We start from the raw sequence: 18,668 nt of genomic DNA on the forward strand, positions 1-18,668 counted from the left end.
ATAATTTTTTTTATCTTATTTGTATGCGTTTGATTTGTTGGTTATTTCCATTCATTTTTTCTAAAACGTACCTTGTTACATTGATATGATAACATGTCGAGTAAGTATCGGTACCTGGTAATTGGTAAAGTTTTGCAGTGGTCCTTAGAGTGTGTACATGTAGTAAATAGTTAATGAATTATTGTGTGACAACCAAGAACTAATTTCCCGGCGATATACGTTCGGCTAACCACATATGTCCACACATGTGCACAAACATCCCATCAGTTGTCCAGTATGAGGCAATGCTGTTACTTAATTATTCATACCACTCGACCATTGAATTAGTCCAGATCAATTATTCTGATCAAAATCCATATATTTTACCACGTCACCAAGTGATTAACACTCATGTCTATATATGTATATACAATATATCAGTAATTTGTACTTATACATGCAAATTGCTCACACGTCACATGTGGCACAAGTTATGTCAGAAGTATTTATGGAGTCACGTGGTACGTAAAAACGTCAAAAATTTGACCGCTTTATTAAAACTTCTCGCCACCGTTATAATCTTCGTTTTTTTCTCATACATTGTAGCTTAATATTATTATTCTCCGTGATTTTATCGCAAGCAACAAATTATACATTGACTTATTTGTCAAACTTCAAAAACATGTTTCATGTTGCTAATTTCCATTATCTTTGATTAAAATCTGACTACAAATTAAATATTCTTAATGAAATATTCCAGGCATCTTACAAATAATCAAAGTTTACATGTATTATCCTCGTGTCCATATTTTCACGTTAAGGAGTCTAGATAGAAGAATCGATAAAAACGTACCTTGCATGATATACATTTATAAAAGCATACAGCATGTAGATTATTATTTTACCGATCTATTATCCAGACACATAAAATGCGTGATTTAAAGATGCTCCACCGCCGACAGAGCATAAATGATATTCATTATTTGAACAATCTTTGGTGTTTAACCGTGTATATATATATGTCTCATTAACACAAAAAATAATTTATTTTGCTTTTGGTGCATTTCGCAATCAGTACTTTATTCCATATAGGATATAGTGCCACGGAATTTTTTCGGGATGCAATTTATTATATTTCATATTTTCAACTTGAAGTAAAATTAGAAGCTCAAACTTTTCAATGGTGGTAATGGTGTAAAGTAAGTAACTTTTGTAACTGAAGAAAAATACTAAATCGTCTGCTCCTGTTTTTGGTAGTGAAAAAAAAACCATTTGTCGGCGGTGGAACATCTTTAAATTATAATGATACATGTATATTTTGTGTATTTTTTTTATTTCATGTTAATATTTGAGATATTAGGCAAGTAATTAAATTCATTATTAAGTAGATATGAAAGTCAGACTATCTTAATACAAAACATCATGGAGGATAATTTTGGATATGTCCCATTGACGGGGACGACATTATGACAGCATTACCTTTTTGGCTTAGGTGTGGAAGACAATGCGACAATGCTCCGAGCGACAAAAAAAGCAAAAAAAAAAAAAAGGTGACAAAATTACGTAACCGTGCGACATCAAAATTTTGTCGCATTGCGGCGAGATAATTTTGTCGCATTTTCGTTTACATGCAGTGTCGCTCCTCTCATTGTCGCACCGTGCATCCAGAGTGAATGTGTAACACACAGAGCGACGATGCCGTGCGGCAAAAATATCCACCAATACGAGCAGTATTCGAGCCCGGTAAGTTGTCTCTTTTCCGACTGTGTCCTCAAATCAGCTCCGCTAGACCGCTAGTTCCATCAATATACATTGAAAAATTGAAAATTGAGGTAAAGAAGCAAAGTCGCACGAAAGCAGGAACACACTGAGCGACAATGCGACAAAACTATCCTGCCCATGCGACAGAGCGACATGATTGTCGTAATTTTGTCGCAATGACGGGGTATTTTGTTGTACTGTCGCTCCGGAGTGTCCCCGCTGCCAGATCAAAGGAGTCTAATTATAGTCTGTAGACCTATTTCATAAAGCTAGTTATATCATACAAAACTTTGATAATATGTCTTCTTTGGATAAACTTACTGTGGTTCTAGATGACTTGGTTAATTAACAGCTAAAACCTGCTCTGAGGTATAAGTAGTGATGTCTACCTATGCTACTACGTTATTTGATACCTGTAAAGTGAAACTAACATGTACATTCTGAACGTAACGAAAGTTTAGCATTTTTCTGAGATTTAACTGAGATGTATTTATTAATACACTCAGGGGCGTAGGAAGCGGGGGTGGGGGTGGGAGTGGGGTTGGTGGTACATGTCTTTTTACCAGGTTGTAAGAAAAGTAATTTTTACAGCATCATATGCTGCTTCGGTGTTAGAACTTGTATCTTCATTATAGGATAAAAATTAAACCGATAATTCCAGAGTTATTGAGTTGTATCTTGTACTTATAGTTTACCAAGTTTTATATGATTAATATTGGAAAGAAGATGTACTTGCAAGATTCTTTTTTTTATTGCGCGCATTATCGCACGATTATAATTTAAGTTGCACAATACACTTGGTATGACAATGCATTGTAAGATGTACTTACTCATTTACGATACGAAGTTGATTTTAGACAGAGAGAATAGCATAAATCTTCATCCCGTTTCCACGACTGAAACATACAGGATTCTGTTCAAAGGGCCGTAATGTAATTAAAGAATTCCATGTAAAAGTACCTAGGTTTCGGTTTAGTAAAAGTACTGTAACGAAACGAAAAAGCACAGTACAGTATACATTACATGTGTTAATACGGGAGTTTCGAGATCCCAAAACGACGTGGGTAAAGTACACTGTCGATTAGTCCCACCTTCCGGTGACGTCGTAATTTGACGTGATATTTGTGACGTCATAATCACCGGAAGGTGGGACTAATCGACGGTTAACAGTACTTTACCCACGTCGTTATTGGATTACTCAAGTGTAAATTACACGTGCACTGATTGTGACACTGCAGCTTAGTGACATCGAGAAAGTCTCATGGGTGTCTTGAAGGTTACTTTTTAACTAACGTTACACGTATATCTTTTGATAGTTATTGCTAGGAAATCGTGCATCTTTTCTCGTCAAAGTTATTCAAAACGTTGTTGATGTTTTTTTTATACGTGGAATATATTTATGATCAGATTACGAAAAAAAAGACAAAAACACGATATTGCGACATGACTATATCGTTATGATGTTTAAATGATAGAAATGTACCAACTTTGTTAACATTTCACATGTCCATCTAACTCCGATTCATTTTTTTCATTACGTAATAAACTTTTTAATTTGATTTTCATATGTCATTTAAGTTTCAGTGAATAAATTGATTTTTAGAAGTCAATACGCCATGCCTAGCATTCTAATCTATCTCATATTCTTACATTTAGTATTTAGTAGAGCTGAGTTATGGAAAAATGACTGCTCCCTGTAAAACCGATAATAATGCACACCCCTTACTTAAAACGAGGCGCACTTCCGGTTTATGTAAAAGAAACATTTATTGGATGGAAATCGTAGTTTTGCTGTGTCGATATGAACTCTTTCACTAAAGAGACTGGGTTTTGTCATCGATACATTTAGTAAATACGCATCTTCGTAAATTTGTGACAGAGTCAACGTCAGACAACGCTGAGGAGTAACAATAAATCTGGATTCTGTCTCCTGTCAGATGACACGGATATTGACATTTCCAAAATGGACTTTCCAGATGTTTTAATACGGGCTAAATAGTAATGATATATGTGCTGTTTTAAAATACGTCTTTAAGATGGACTAATTATATACAAAGACTTTTTAGGGAAAAGAAATAACGCTGTAATATTTGATATTGGACTCGATCAGTTCCGCCTACTCGATCGAAGAAGCAATCGGAATACTATGGTGGACGACGATAGGTATATTGTACTCCATATCTTTCTGTAGTGTTGGTCTGACGAATGAACGGTTTATCTCTGATAATGCGTCACATGTCTGTGGTATTGAACTATACAATATCGCTTGCTGATAAAAAAGATAATTTTGATACTGTTAGATCAAGGGTATTTGTACTTTCATTTTGATTGAACTGTCCTTCTTGTCAACAGATACATGTATTACATTAGCGACCAGAGGTAATGAGTTTGAATCTCAGTCTGGCTGCTACACACTTTCTCCTTTCCTTTTGCACAGTTTACACCCAACTAAATCCCCAAAGTAGTGGTAAGGTCTTGTGTGTCTTATTGTAGTGGAATTGGAATGGGTCGATGATCGGTAATAAGGTAGCTCAGTATTTAGAGCATCGGGTTAGTGTTTGAAGGTCCTGGGTTCAAGCCCCAGTCTAGCAACTACACCCCCCACCGTTAAACACATGACATTATGTAAGGCTATACCTTTCTGTTACCAATGTAATATAGATGTGATAATCTATTATTTAATCATAGATTTTAATATATTGAGTGATATATTATATAAGCTGCCTGGGATGTCAGAGATTGAAACATACACTAACAGTCAGTTGCCTGTAGTCTGAATCATAAAACATGAAAATCATATGTCCATGTGCTCTTTTTGAGCTAATGTCACTCAAAGATACCTAATTGACAAAATATTGGATTTTACGTGAATTTTGCCGTTTTAACCATATACAGAAGATATTTAGCCATAATTTCCTAATGAGCTGTTTGATATGTATTGATGTTTGTTGAATGTGTTTACCAGTAGTCTTCTCTAAAAAATATACCAGTTATATAATTATGATTAATAAGACTAATATTTTTCTCAAAATAACAACATATGCTCCACAACCCCTTAATTTTGAGCTACAAAATGCACCATTTTCAGCCATTTTAGCCAAACCATTTAGAGTAAAATTTCTGGTATTAAACTTTTGTCAATATTTTGGAAATGAATAGAGAAAGGGTTGCTTTTTCTAAATCAGGCAGAAAAAAGGGGTGCCTGTGTGTTTACTTTTTTGTCCCATTTAAATATTTGTTATTTTTCAATATTTTAGAGTAAAAAATTATAGTGCTCAAATTACCATTAAAGGTAGGTTTCGCCCAATGAAATATAAAGACTACAAAATTGAAATTTATCCTGTACATAGATATAATCTTCAGATCATTTTCAATGCATATACAGCGAACAATATGGGTGGTCAGTTGTCTAGCTTGACCAGGAAAATACTCCTCAAAAAATAGAGTCAAGTTAAGCTTCACATAGAACATGACATATTTTTTTCCAAAACGAGGCCGTATCAACAAACAGAAGCGTGCAACAAAAAGTCAGATAGCAGTGACAGTTTGCCATGGCATGTTTTGTGAAAACAACAACAACATCAAATCGAAGTGCGATGGACTGTTTATACATATCATATAATCTAAATTAAAACACTTCATATATATTACTTACATACGCTCGCTAGCTTAGTACGCCAAACATATATGTAGTTAGTCTGCGGCTGAATGTGTGCTGGCATATATGTTGAAATTTAACTCAACATGTGCAACACGAGTCCCAACAGATCCGGGCAAGTTCCACTAGAGATGTGGCTTTTGCTTCTTCTATTGCTACATATTATCATGCCATCTCTGAATTTCATTCCATAGAGATATCATAGGGTGCTACTGATTCCATTTTAATATCCTCCCTTTTGTTGCGGATTCAGATATATTTTAATATCTCACACACTTTCCTTCAGCCATTTTGTTTCATCTCAGCTTCATTTGCATAATATTCTGTCTGCTGACATCATAATAAATCAAGGATATTCTTCAATTTTGTATTCAAGACAAATTTGTTCAATCTTTTATGCATAAAGAAATAAAATTGAGGTATTTTTAATATGTTTTTAGGTCATCTGACCCAAAGAGTCAGGATGACCTATAGTTGTCATGTTTCGTCCGTCGTCGTCCGCCGTGCGTTAACTTTTCACATTTTGAACTTCTTCTCAAGTTCTACTGGTGCGATTGGCTGAAACTTGCATGAAATGATCCTGACATGGTCCCGACAAAGTTTTGTTATTTTTCAGGTCAATCCTAAATCCAAAATTGCCGCCACAGCCGCCATCTTGAAAACACATTTTGAACTTCTACTCAAGTTCTACCAATGCGATTTGGCTGAAACTTGCATGAAATGATTCTGACTTGATCCCAACAAAGTGTTGTTATTTTTCGGGTCTATCCTAAATCCAAGATGGCCGCCACAGTCGCCATCTTGAAAACACATTTTGAACTTCTTCTCAAGTTCTACCGGTACGATTTGGCTGAAACTTGCATGAAATGATCCTGACATGGTCCCAAATTGAAGATGGCTACCATGATACTATATCTAATTAATTTCCTATATGTTAAGGCCCTTGGGCCTCTTGTTTGAAATAAAATTTGTTGAAAAAAATTGAAATGATCCTGACATGATCCTGACAAAGTGACACCATATATAATTAATTTTACTATTGTCAAGGTAGTCAGATGACTGTTAAGGCCCTTTGGGCCTCTTGTTTCATCTTTTCTCCCGTTTATCAGATTTTACAAAAAAAATACTTATTTGGTTGGGGGAAACCTACCTTTAAATGTAAAAATAAAGTGATATAAGTGTATCATTTCACACATTAATGCTCAATTTTTGAATAACATGTACCAAGAACCTAGTAAAGATTTACAGCAATGTTGGTGCAGTGATGATTTAAATAACAACAATTTAAAAACTTTGGCTCTTTTCAAAGCGAAAAAAGACACCTTTTCAAAATGGCCGCCAAATGGGCCATTTTTAGCTCACCTGGCCCGAAGGGCCGGTGAGCTTATGTCATGGCGCGGCGTCCGTCGTCCGTCCGTCTGTCCGTCGTCCGTCCGTCCGTCCGTCCGTCAACATTTCCTTTAAATCGCTACTAGTCATAGAGTTCTGCATGGATTGTAACCAAATTTGGCCACAAACATCCTTGGGGGAGGGGGAACAGAACTTGTATAAATTTTGGCTCTGACCCCCCCGGGGGCAGGAGGGGCGGGGCCCAATAGGGGAAATAGAGGAAAATCCTATAAATTGCTACTAGTCGTAGAGTTCTGCATGGATTGTAACCAAATTTGGCCAGAAACATCCTTGGGGGAAGGGGAACAGAACTTGTATAAATTTTGGCTCTGGCCCCCCCGGGGCTGGAGGGGTGGGGCCCAATAGGGGAAATAGAGGTAAATCCTTTAAATCGCTACTAGTCATAGAGTTCTACATGGATTGTAACTAAATTTTGCCACAAACATCCTTGGGGGAAGGGGAACAGAACTTGTATAAATTTTGGCTCTGACCCCCCCGGGGGCAGGAGGGGCGGGGCCCAATAGGGGAAATAGAGGAAAATCCTATAAATTGCTACTAGTCGTAGAGTTCTGCATGGATTGTAACCAAATTTGGCCAGAAACATCCTTGGGGGAAGGGGAACAGAACTTGTATAAATTTTGGCTCTGGCCCCCCCGGGGCTGGAGGGGTGGGGCCCAATAGGGGAAATAGAGGTAAATCCTTTAATTCGCTACTAGTCATAGAGTTCTGCATGGAATGTAACCAAATTTGGCCAGAAATATCCTTGGGAGAATAAGAACTGAGTTTGTATAAATTTTGGCTCTGGTCCCTCGGGGGCAGGAGGGGCGGGGCCCAATAGGGGAATTATAGGTAAATTCTATAAATTGCTACTTAATTGTCCTAGAGTTTTGTATGGATTGTAACTAAATTTGGCCACAAACATCCTTGGGGGTAGGAGAACAGAACTTGTATAAATTTTGGCTCTGACACTCAGGGGGCAGGAGGGGCGGGGCCCAATAGGGGAAATAGAGGTAAATTCTATCAATCGCTACTTGTCCTAGAGTTCTGCATGGATTGTAACCAAATTTGGCCACAAACATCCTTGGGGAAAGAGGAACAGAACTTGTATAAATTTTGGCTCTGATCCCCTGGGGGCAGGAGGGGCGGGGCCCAATAGGGGAAATAGAGGTAAATCCTTTAAATCGCTACTTCTCATAGAGTTCTGCATGGATTGTAACCAAATTTGGCCACAAACATCCTTTGTGGAAGGGGAACAGAACTTGTATAAATTTTGGCTCTGACCCCCAGGGGGCAGGAGGGGTGGGGCCCAATAGGGGATTTAGAGGTTAATATTAAAATTCCTTTAGAAAAGAAACAATGAACCTGTATTCAGAAAATTATTTGGCATTACAAACCAGGTGAGCGATACAGGCCCTCTGGGCCTCTTGTTTAAAATCCATTGATGAAAGTTTAAAACGATCTATTAAGAATAGAAAAGTAATCTTTTGACAAAATTTGCAACAGATATTGATCTTTGTTGAAACGAGACTTAAGCGGGCGGGACTGAAACCTTATAATTAGAAGAATACATCCTTAAGTTTTGCTGAGTTATTTATTTCAGTTTTACTGGTTTGTTTATTGAAGTTTAGCTTGGTTGTTTATTATAATGTTTCTGCGTTGTTTATTTTAGTTTTTCTGGGTTATTTATTTTAAGTTTTTGTTGGATTGTTTATTTCAGAAAATCCTGTTGGGTGTGCTTTGCTACAGAGGAGGATGACCGAGATGCAACCTGGGTACAGCCATGTCGCTGTCGAGGAACAACAAAATGGGTCCATCAAAATTGTCTACAGCGATGGATAGACGAAAAACAAAAAGGCAACAGCACCGCAAAGGTGGCTTGTCCACAGTGTAACACAGAATATGTCATAATATTCCCCAAATTAGGTAAGGTGACATGGGGCTGTTCTATAAATTTGTTCTCAAATGTTTAATTAAAAGATAGAACATTTCATTGCAAAATTGAAGCCGCAGAGCAAACAACTTATTATTAAATTGATGTCAAAAAAAATATCTTAGCAATTAATAATCATTATACCTCACTTTTACTGGTTGGATGAAACATTGAATAAGTTAGATATTTCACCGAAATTTTAAGGTGGGGAGAAAATCCACAAAGGGAAAAAACCCTTAAGGGAAATATCCCCTGATGGAAATAACCCCTTGGAACCTACACATATGACCAGAAGTAAAATTCCTCTGCAACTTCAACCATGAAGACAATTCTAGATATATATTCCTCCACTGAGGGCTATAATTGAATAATGTATTACTGCAATATCCAAGATAAAATCTGGTTCAAAACATGTTATATGATAATGATGTCACAATGTCTTTTTGAGGTTGATTTAAGATTCAAACACATTGATCAGGTCGTACCCGAATTCAGGGATTTTCAGAATTCCATGTCAACATGATGTATTGTGACATCATTAGTCAGCAAGATATGATGAAAGGCAGCAGGTTGTGATTCTGTAAATTTTTGTGTGTACATTTCTGTAGTAAGTAAAATATATTATATGGTGTTTGTATATATTATATGGTGTTTGTAACTAATTTGATTAATATTCTGCAGCCTCTATTTTCCTTGTCGAATTTTTCACTTCTGTAGAACTATTGAATATATTGCCTTTACATGATATAAAGAGGAAATGGTCTCTCTGAAGGGTTTATATATTATGTAAATGCCATATATTAAAATGGTTATTGATCTGTTTTCAGGTTGATACTGTGATTTATCAACCCTCCACCTTAGTTCATATCACTTCCTCGGGTTGATAAAACATTGTTTCCACTTGAAGCAGATATATATTTGTATACCTGGTATTATCCTCAAGGCATGGGTGTTATTTTCAATAATCACTTTTACTTTATTATCCCCTGCCCAACGAAGTTGGCGGGGGATATACAAATGGGTTCCGTCCGTCCGTCCGTCCATTGGTACGAATGGGTTTCCGGAGCCGTCCGTCACATTGGTCTTATGGTCTAGTAGTGCCTTTTGCTATTTTTAGGTTTTCATTTTTTGCATTTTTTCCGTAACCATGGAAACATTGCTGAAAATATTATATTTTTGTACCAGGTTCGTTTCCGGAGCATAACTCTAAAACCAGAAGAGATATTTCCACGAAACTTCATAGACACATTGGTCTTATGGTCTTTTAGTGCCTTTTGCTATTTTAAGGTTTTCACTTTTTGTACTTTTTTCTGTAACCATGGAAACATTGCTGAAAATGGCAAATTTTTGTGTAAGAATCGTTTCCGGAGCACAACTCTAAAACCAGCAGAGATATTTCCATGAAACTTCATAGACACATTCTTTTTATGGTCTAGTAGTGCCTTTTGCTATTTTTAGGTTTTCATTTTTTGCACTTTTTCCATAACCATGGAAACATTGCTGAAAATATCATTATTTTGTACCAGGTTCGTTTCCACAGCATAACTGGAAAACCGGTTGAGATATATGCACGGAACTCCATAGGCACATTAGTCTTATGGTCTAGTAGTGCCTTTTGCTATTTTAAGGTTTTCACTTTTTGTACTTTTTTCTGTAATCATGGAAACATTGCTGAAAATGGCAGATTTTTGTGTAAGAATCGTTTCCGGAGCAAAACTCTAAAACCAGCAGAGATATTTCCATGAAACTTCATAGACACATTGTTCTTATTGTCTAGTAGTGCCTTTTGCTATTTATAGGTTTTCACTTTTTGTGTTTTTTTCTGTAACCATAGAAACATTGCTGAAAATATCATATTTTTGTAGCAGGTTCATTTCCGGAGCATAACTCTATAACCAGCAGAGATATTTCCAGGAAACTTTATAGACACATTCTTTTATGGTCTAGTAGCTATATATATATATATATATATATAGTACCTTTTGCTATTTTTAGGTTTTCATTTTTTGTGCTTTTTCCGTTACCATGGAAACATTGCTGAAAATATCATGGTAAATGTTACTTTGCAAAACTCCACCCATCTTTGTGTATATAGTCTAATATAAATGTCAAGGCTGTATACCTGATTCAACAATTGCAGCCACGCTCTACTTGAATTATACTCCATCTTTCTTTAGCTCAACTTCTTTTTCCTGGGTTTTTTTTCATACACATAAGTCTCCACAATCAAACTTACTTCAGCTTTGATATCTCCATTGGCGGGGGATCTGAATGACTATGTCCTTGTTTATATGTTGCAATAGCATCTTTACATATTATTCATGTATGAAAAGCTAAACAGTAAAAATTGTTTACCGGTAATCATGATTCCAGGTCCGATGGTTTACATCATGGACGTAGCAGACAAAGTGATATACAAAATGTGCCCGTTTGTTGCTGGTGGTATATTTATCGGGTCCGTTTACTGGACAGCCGTGACGTATGGCGCTGTGACTGTGATGCAGGTAAGCATTCTGTAGTACAATTATGTTTGTTCCTCTTCCAGTACAGTGAATCTGATCACTAAAATCCTGAGTTGAAACTGTCCAAAATGTGAATTCTTCGAACACTGCCAATCCTGCTTATTTAGTCTATGATAATCTGTTTCTGATATTTGAATCCGAATTGTGAGCTTTCCGGACTATCAGCGTCCAGATTATTGTCGGTCCATTGTGTTGCCAAAAGCAATACAGGTTTAAAGTTAAGTTAGGCATTTTCAAAATCTATGGTCCTGTCAAAAATTGTGTGCTTACAGCATTCGATTTTGATGATCAGTTATATATGAGGGGAATAATGATAATTGTGCATGTGTAAATTGTATATAAACTTTCGTTGTTTTCGTGGTTGCTTTGAAGCCACATATTTAAAACCAGCAAATTTTGTTTTTATGTCAATAAAATTATATATAAGCTCCATACCATGAAAGAAAGTACACACAAATAATTCATGTCATACAGTATGGCTCTTCCTTGGCTTCCATAACATTTACACAGAGTTTCAAGTGTATTAGACAGCTTAGGAATCTTACACGGAGGTCGAGACTTACCATGTCTTCTCTCCAATTGGTGAATGAATATTTTACATGCATGGTTCCCTTGGTCCCTAGGAGTGTCATGCTGATTTTCAGTCTGATCGAAAAAACAATATGGTCGCTAGGCTGCCATCCTTGATTTTGGCAGTTTATGTTTGTTACTGCTGTATCTCAGAAAGTACTAAAGGGATCTGTCTCAAATTTCATATGTAGGTTTCCCTAGGGCCCTAGGAGTGTCATGCCGATTTCTCAGAAAGTACTGAAGGGATCATTTTCAAATTTCATATGCAAGTTCCCATAGGGCCCTAGTTGCCCATATTGCATTTTAGGACTGATTGGTTTACAAGATAGGCACCCTGCCGCCATCTTGGATTTTGATAGATAAGGTTTGTTACCTCTACTTCTCAGAAAGTACTGAAGGGATTGTTCTCAAATTTTCATGCTGGTTCTTCTTGGGCCCTAGTCCTGCCTATTGCATTTAGGGACCAATCGGTCAACAAGATGACTGACCACCATCTTTGATTTTGATAGTTTAAAGTTTGAAAAGCAGAGAAAAGAAGTTTAAAGTTTGAAAAGCAGAAAAAAGAAGTTTAAGATTGAAAAGCAAAGAAAAGATCCCTCTTTCATTTGTCGGACAGAGATCAATCTTTGGTGGGCGCCAAGATCCCTCTGGGCTCTCTTGTTGGGTCATCTGACCTGAATGGGCATGATGACCTATAATCATTATGTTATTTCCGGCATTTTGCGCTGTGCATAAACTTTTCACATTTGAACATTTTCGCAATTCTACCGATGCGATTTAGCTGAAAATTGCATGAAATGATCCTGACATGGTCCCCAGAAAGTGTTGTTATTTTTCAGGTCTATTGGAAATCCAAGATGGCCGCTATTGTTTCCATGTTGAAAACACATTTTGAACTTCTTCTCAAGTTCTATATGTGAGTGCGCTTTGGCTGAGACTTGTCTGAAATGATTCTGTCATGGTCCCAACCAAGTATTTTTCGGGTCGATGTGAAGTCCAAGATGGCTTCCACACACTGCCATCTTGAAAACACATATCAACTTCTTCTCAAGTTCTACCTGGTAAATTTAGTCGAAACTTGCAGGAAATGATCCTTACATGGTCCCGACAAATTATAGTTAATTTTCCGGTCGATCAGAAATCCAAGATGGCCGCCAGAGCCGCCATCTTGAAAACACATTTTAAACTTTTTCTACAGCTATACCCGTGTGATTTGGCTGAAACTTGCCTGAAATGATCCTGATATGATCTTGACAAAGTGTTGTTAAATCTCTGGTTGATCCCAAATCGAAGATGGCTACCATGACACCATTACTTTCCAATGGGACTATTGGCAAGGTAGTCAGATGACCGTAGTGGCCTCTTGTGTCTTCTTGTGTTTTCTGTTATTGATTCTCCATCATATATGTGTCCATGTGATCGTGTGTGCCTTGGCATGTTTTATTTTGTGTGTGCCTTGGACTGCCTTGAAATTCGACAATATCTTTTGTCTTCACAGTTAGGATTACTCCACATATTCAATATATCCTACAGACTTTTGTAATAATCCCATGTTACCTAGAATGTACCGTTGATATAACTTCATTGACTCACCCATAATACATGGAATGTTTATCCTCAATAGCAATGTACAATTTAATGAAGAGATTATGAAAATTAAGTCATGAAAGAAAAGAAAAAGGAACAAGCTGTAGCAACTAAATTTTAATGCTATTTTACTTATGAATGGATCAAGTTGACAATTTATTATTAGTACAGCAAACTGACAATGCTAAGTCTTTGACCAGCCTCCTAATGGCCTGGCTTAGTTTCAACATAAAACCCTAATTGTTGAGGTGACAGAAAGCATATATTGTCATTTCCCCCTGGAAACTCTGAACAAACCTGACAGTCGTTTAACGACCTTTTCACTCAATATTCTCTAAGTTAATTAGCTGAATTATGTAGTTATGGACTGAAGCATCAGAGGGACACATAAGCTGAAGACAGCCATGTTTTTCTTCTACTTTCACTTTGCATTCAATTAACACTGGGTGTTTGCTGTTATCTTGTTAAGGACATAAACTGCTGACCTTTATTTGTAAGCTACTTTCTCTTTCTATTTAATTTGTATGACATGTCTGCCATTATCTTATTTGAGCTATAGGTGCCCTGACCATGGAGAACTTAGTCTAGGCATTGTGGTGGAAAGCTTTGTGTAATTGTGATGGATTTTGTCTGAAGGCTATCTGAGTGCAGTGTTTTGTTTCTGTTGTCTTCATGTTATTGTTCTGGCCATTTTATTGTTCGGTTAAGTTCTATACACTCAGTGAAATGATTGTCAACAAAAATCACATGAAAGAGTGGGGGTAAGAAGAGGGGTGTCTGTCTATATTTCATCACATCGTGTTGTGTTGCATCTCATTCCTATTTCATATTTATTTCTAGTGATTTACCGTAAACCAGTTTATTTTCATGAGATTCAAATTTTCTCATAATTTCGCAAGAAAGTTCATATTCAAATTAAGATGTTTTGCAAATTAATGTATGAAATGCTACATAATTGTCACTTGTGTGACTGTCAATAAGAGCCCTTGAATTTTTTTTGACAATGTTTGAGTAACAAAGATTTGAAATATTGTGTGCACAAAAATATAGTGGTTAATATTACATAGGTATTATAGTAGCTGATGGCTACATCTATGATTAACAGTTGAGATGCCTTTCATGTGTTCTCCACACCCATTCCCATTCATGGTTAGCACTATTGATTTGTCTGCTCTCAGAGGAATAAAATTGACTGTGTCAAGATTGTAGGAATATTATTTTACACAACTGTGAGGTGTTACTTGTGGTTTCATGGTTAAATAAAGGGCTGCTGTGGCAGAGTGGTCGAGGTGATTGACTTATTACCACTAGTCCTCTTACCTCTGGGCTATGAGTTCAAAACCCATATGGAGGCAGTATAATTTCCAGCTTCTTACAGTCAATCCATGGTTTTTCTCTAGAAACTTCCGTCTTCTCCCTCCAAGGCTTGCATGACCATAAATGACCCTGGCTTTTGATTAGATGTAAAACAAAATCATACAATCTGGCAGAAGAGGAGGAAGCAACAGATTATCACACTGCGGCTTAGAAGATTATTGTGTTTCTGTAGATAAGAAAAGACGTTAAGTCCATGCTAATGACATCATCAGAAGTATGTGGCCTTGATGTTGAGTACAATTCTCTTTTGCTCTCGGCTTAGAATTATCTTTTTAAACAATTCACCACAACCGTCAAATGGCCAATATCAAACACAAAGCATCATTAGACACAATTCTTCGCATTGCCATTGATTTCTGATGGTGAATTTCTAAATCTCTGTAAAACTATAAATTATATACATCTGTTCTGAAGATATAACTGAAATGGTCAGCATCAAAATCAGGAAACAGAAATTTAAGTCATAGGGTCTTATTTAACTAGAGCTTACAGTTTTCATTGTTACTATATTAGCTACCCACGCTGCTGTTATAAGCGCAGGATAAGACTCTTGCAGGTTATTAGATTATAGAAGGTAACAGTGTACAATTTTTCAGAATCTGTAGCTTGATGTAGTGTGAGTTGCAGCACATGTTTTGTAGGATTTTCTTTAAAATATGCATTTGTATTATGGAAATGTCTGATGAAATTTGATAATACCTTTAATTTGTTAGAATTGAATTTCTGTTAAGGTTTTGCAAAAATCCATTTGATTATTTTTTATTTTTATAGACTATAAGAATACATGGTATCAAAGTGAATCTCATAAACAAAGCAATGGGTTCATTTGTGAGTTATCAAAAAGATATTAAAACGGTAAAGTGACAAACAATGAGATAATCAAGCCTGTAGTCAGTAGGTGCGACAGTGATATGACATAATCATTCATTGTTACTGACATCATTACCTCTGTCACTATACCATAATATACCACCCCAGTTATACCATTATAGCTATCACCCTCATCACCACCCACATTTTGTCTCATGTTCCATTGACAGCCAGGGTCATGTAAGGACATGCTAACTTTAAGAGGTGGGTGCAGTCTTGTACCTGGGGAATAACCACCAACCTCATCCTTTATGGTTAGTATCTGCCAACATGTCTCTTGTAGGATTCAAACTCAAAGCAGGAGGTGGAAGGCTAGTGTTATTACGTCGGTACATCAATCACTTGGGTACAGCTGCCCCTACCACTACGATTACCATCCAGGCTTTTCTTCAAACTAAACCTATACGATCACTCACAATACCACCATTACCACTACCCCTAACAACCTTCCCTCAAAAAAACCGATACCACCATAAGTACCAAAAATTCTACCACAACCACTAGTACAAACTCCACCACAAACACTATCACCATAACTACTGCCACCACTAACACTAGCACTATTTCTTATTTGCATACTACAGAGTTATCTGCCCTTTCAGATAGGTATTGATTGTGACGTCATATGTTTGTGAGCTTATCGTCAAACTTTTCAGAGAAAGCGACGTGAATTGCGCTCACAAAATAATGACGTAACAATCGATGCCTACCCACAAGGGAGGTAACTCTGTAATATGACGGAATAACAGACTACCATTACTATTACCATAAACATTACCATGCACACCACCACCAATTCTACCACCAATTTTACCACAACCACTAATACAAACCCCACCACTAACACTACTACTACTGCCACCACTAACACTAGCACTATAACAGACTACCCTAACTATTACCATAAACATTACCATGCACACCACCACCAATTCTACCACAAATTCTACCACTACCACTAATACAAACCCCACCACTAACACTATTACTACTGCCACCACTAACACTAGCACTATAACAGACTTCCATCACTATTACCATAAACATTACCACCCACACCACCAAATGCTACCACAAATTATACCACTACCACTGAAGTACAAACACCAATAACACTACCACAGTATCATCACTTACACTGATATACCCCTACTGCCAACACTATTGTAAAAGACTACCCTCACTATTACCACAAACATTACCACGCACACCACCACCAATGCTACCACGAATTATACCACTACCACTGAAGTACAAACACCAATAACACTACCACAGTATCATCACTTACACTGATATACCCCTACTGCTAACACTATTGTAAAAGACTACCCTCACTATTACCACAAACATTACCACGCACACACCACCAATTCTACCACAAATTATACCACTACCACTGAAGTACAAACACCAATAACACTACCACAGTATCATCACTTACACTAATATACCCCTACTGCCAACACTATTGTAAAAGACTACCCTAACTATTACCATAAACATTACCACGCACACCACCAAATGCTACCACGAATTCTACCACTACCACTGAAGTACAAACACCAATAACACTACCACAGTATCATCACTTACACTAATATACCCCTACTGCCAACACTATTGTAAAAGACTACCCTAACTATTACCACAAACATTACCACGCACACCACCACCAATTCTACCACAAATTCTACCACTACCACTGAAGTACAAACACCAATAACACTACCACAGTATCATCACTTACACTAATATACCCCTACTGCCAACACTATTGTAAAAGACTACCCTCACTATTACCACAAACATTACCACCCACACCACCACCAATGCTACCACAAATTCTACCACTACCACTGAAGTACAAACACCAATAACACTACCACAGTATCATCACTTACACTAATATACCCCTACTGCCAACACTATTGTAAAAGACTACCCTAACTATTACCATAAACTTTACCACCCACACCATCCCATACTACTGTGAACAGTACCTCTACTTTTGGCTAGAGTTTGTATGTGATGACATTTATCTAACACACTAATTCCTTATTGATTTGTGTTATATGACCCTGTTCTCCCCGCGTTCCTCTGGTTAATCACCAAGGTAGCCGAATCTGTATGGTGGCTAATCATAACAGAGATGTAACCACTTTAGTTCCCCTATCTCTAATATTAATTTCTCAGAACAAGGTAGCTACAGACCCAGTCATCATTATGGAGTTTTACTTTGATTATATTTAGTTAATGTTTTTTCTGTTCCTGTAGGACAATGTTATGACAAGAACATACAAACAATTGTGATATTTATTGTTTGTATAAACATGGCTAGCTGTCGTAACTGATGTTTGAGTACAGGAGCTATAGGACCTGTTGATAAAACTGAAATATCTTGTGTACAGGACAATAGAATACCTACATAGACCAAAATGTTGTGAGACTGGATTGGCTCTTATAAACTTAAGATGTATTATAAAGTATATACCAAAACACAAATTAATATTTTGGTCAAAGATGTCATTTGATAAAGAGAAATTCAGAGTTTATGATGACAGAGTTCAGTTTGTATGGGAAAAATTCATATAAATAAGTATCAAAAGTAGGGATATGATGGACGTAGAATTATCATGTCATTACATCTGAAATCAAAGACATTGTAGCTATATGAAGGACCTGATTTTTTGGGAGAGTTCACAACAATATTTTCATTTTCGGTGAATTCTCTTTTCTGGTACAGACTGCAGGTGGTTGGGATTTCTTATGGAATTCAGTCTTCAGTTTGAGTTAACATATCTGCTTCTTCATCTAACTATAACATAAAGACTGACTGTCCATCCCTAGAATGTAAAATAATCAATTTTAAACTTAAATTAATGAAGATATTGATCTCTTTAATGTCATGTAATAAAATGAGAGATAATCTAAAATATATATAAATATATACTTGTAAATAAAGGGGAGATAATCTAGAATATCTAGACTTGTAATAAAGGGGAGATAACCTAGAATATCTATA

General features: G+C 36.7%; 1 protein-coding gene across 1 annotated transcript in view; it reads left to right on the top strand.

Annotated features, from left to right (window-relative positions):
- The first annotated feature begins 3,471 nt into the window (after window positions 1-3,471).
- Window positions 3,472-18,668, top strand: part of LOC138334930 (E3 ubiquitin-protein ligase MARCHF5-like) — a 75,416-nt gene continuing 60,219 nt past the window's right edge. Inside the window, exons 1-3 of the mRNA XM_069283791.1 lie at window positions 3,472-3,903; window positions 8,505-8,710; window positions 11,091-11,221. Coding sequence (XP_069139892.1) covers window positions 3,887-3,903; window positions 8,505-8,710; window positions 11,091-11,221 — 354 coding nt within the window. The 5' untranslated portion in view covers window positions 3,472-3,886. The remainder of the gene's footprint in view (window positions 3,904-8,504; window positions 8,711-11,090; window positions 11,222-18,668) is intronic.

The sequence above is a fragment of the Argopecten irradians genome, chromosome 11 (genome assembly GCF_041381155.1).
Source record: "Argopecten irradians isolate NY chromosome 11, Ai_NY, whole genome shotgun sequence".
Classification (NCBI taxonomy): Eukaryota; Metazoa; Mollusca; class Bivalvia; order Pectinida; family Pectinidae; genus Argopecten; species Argopecten irradians.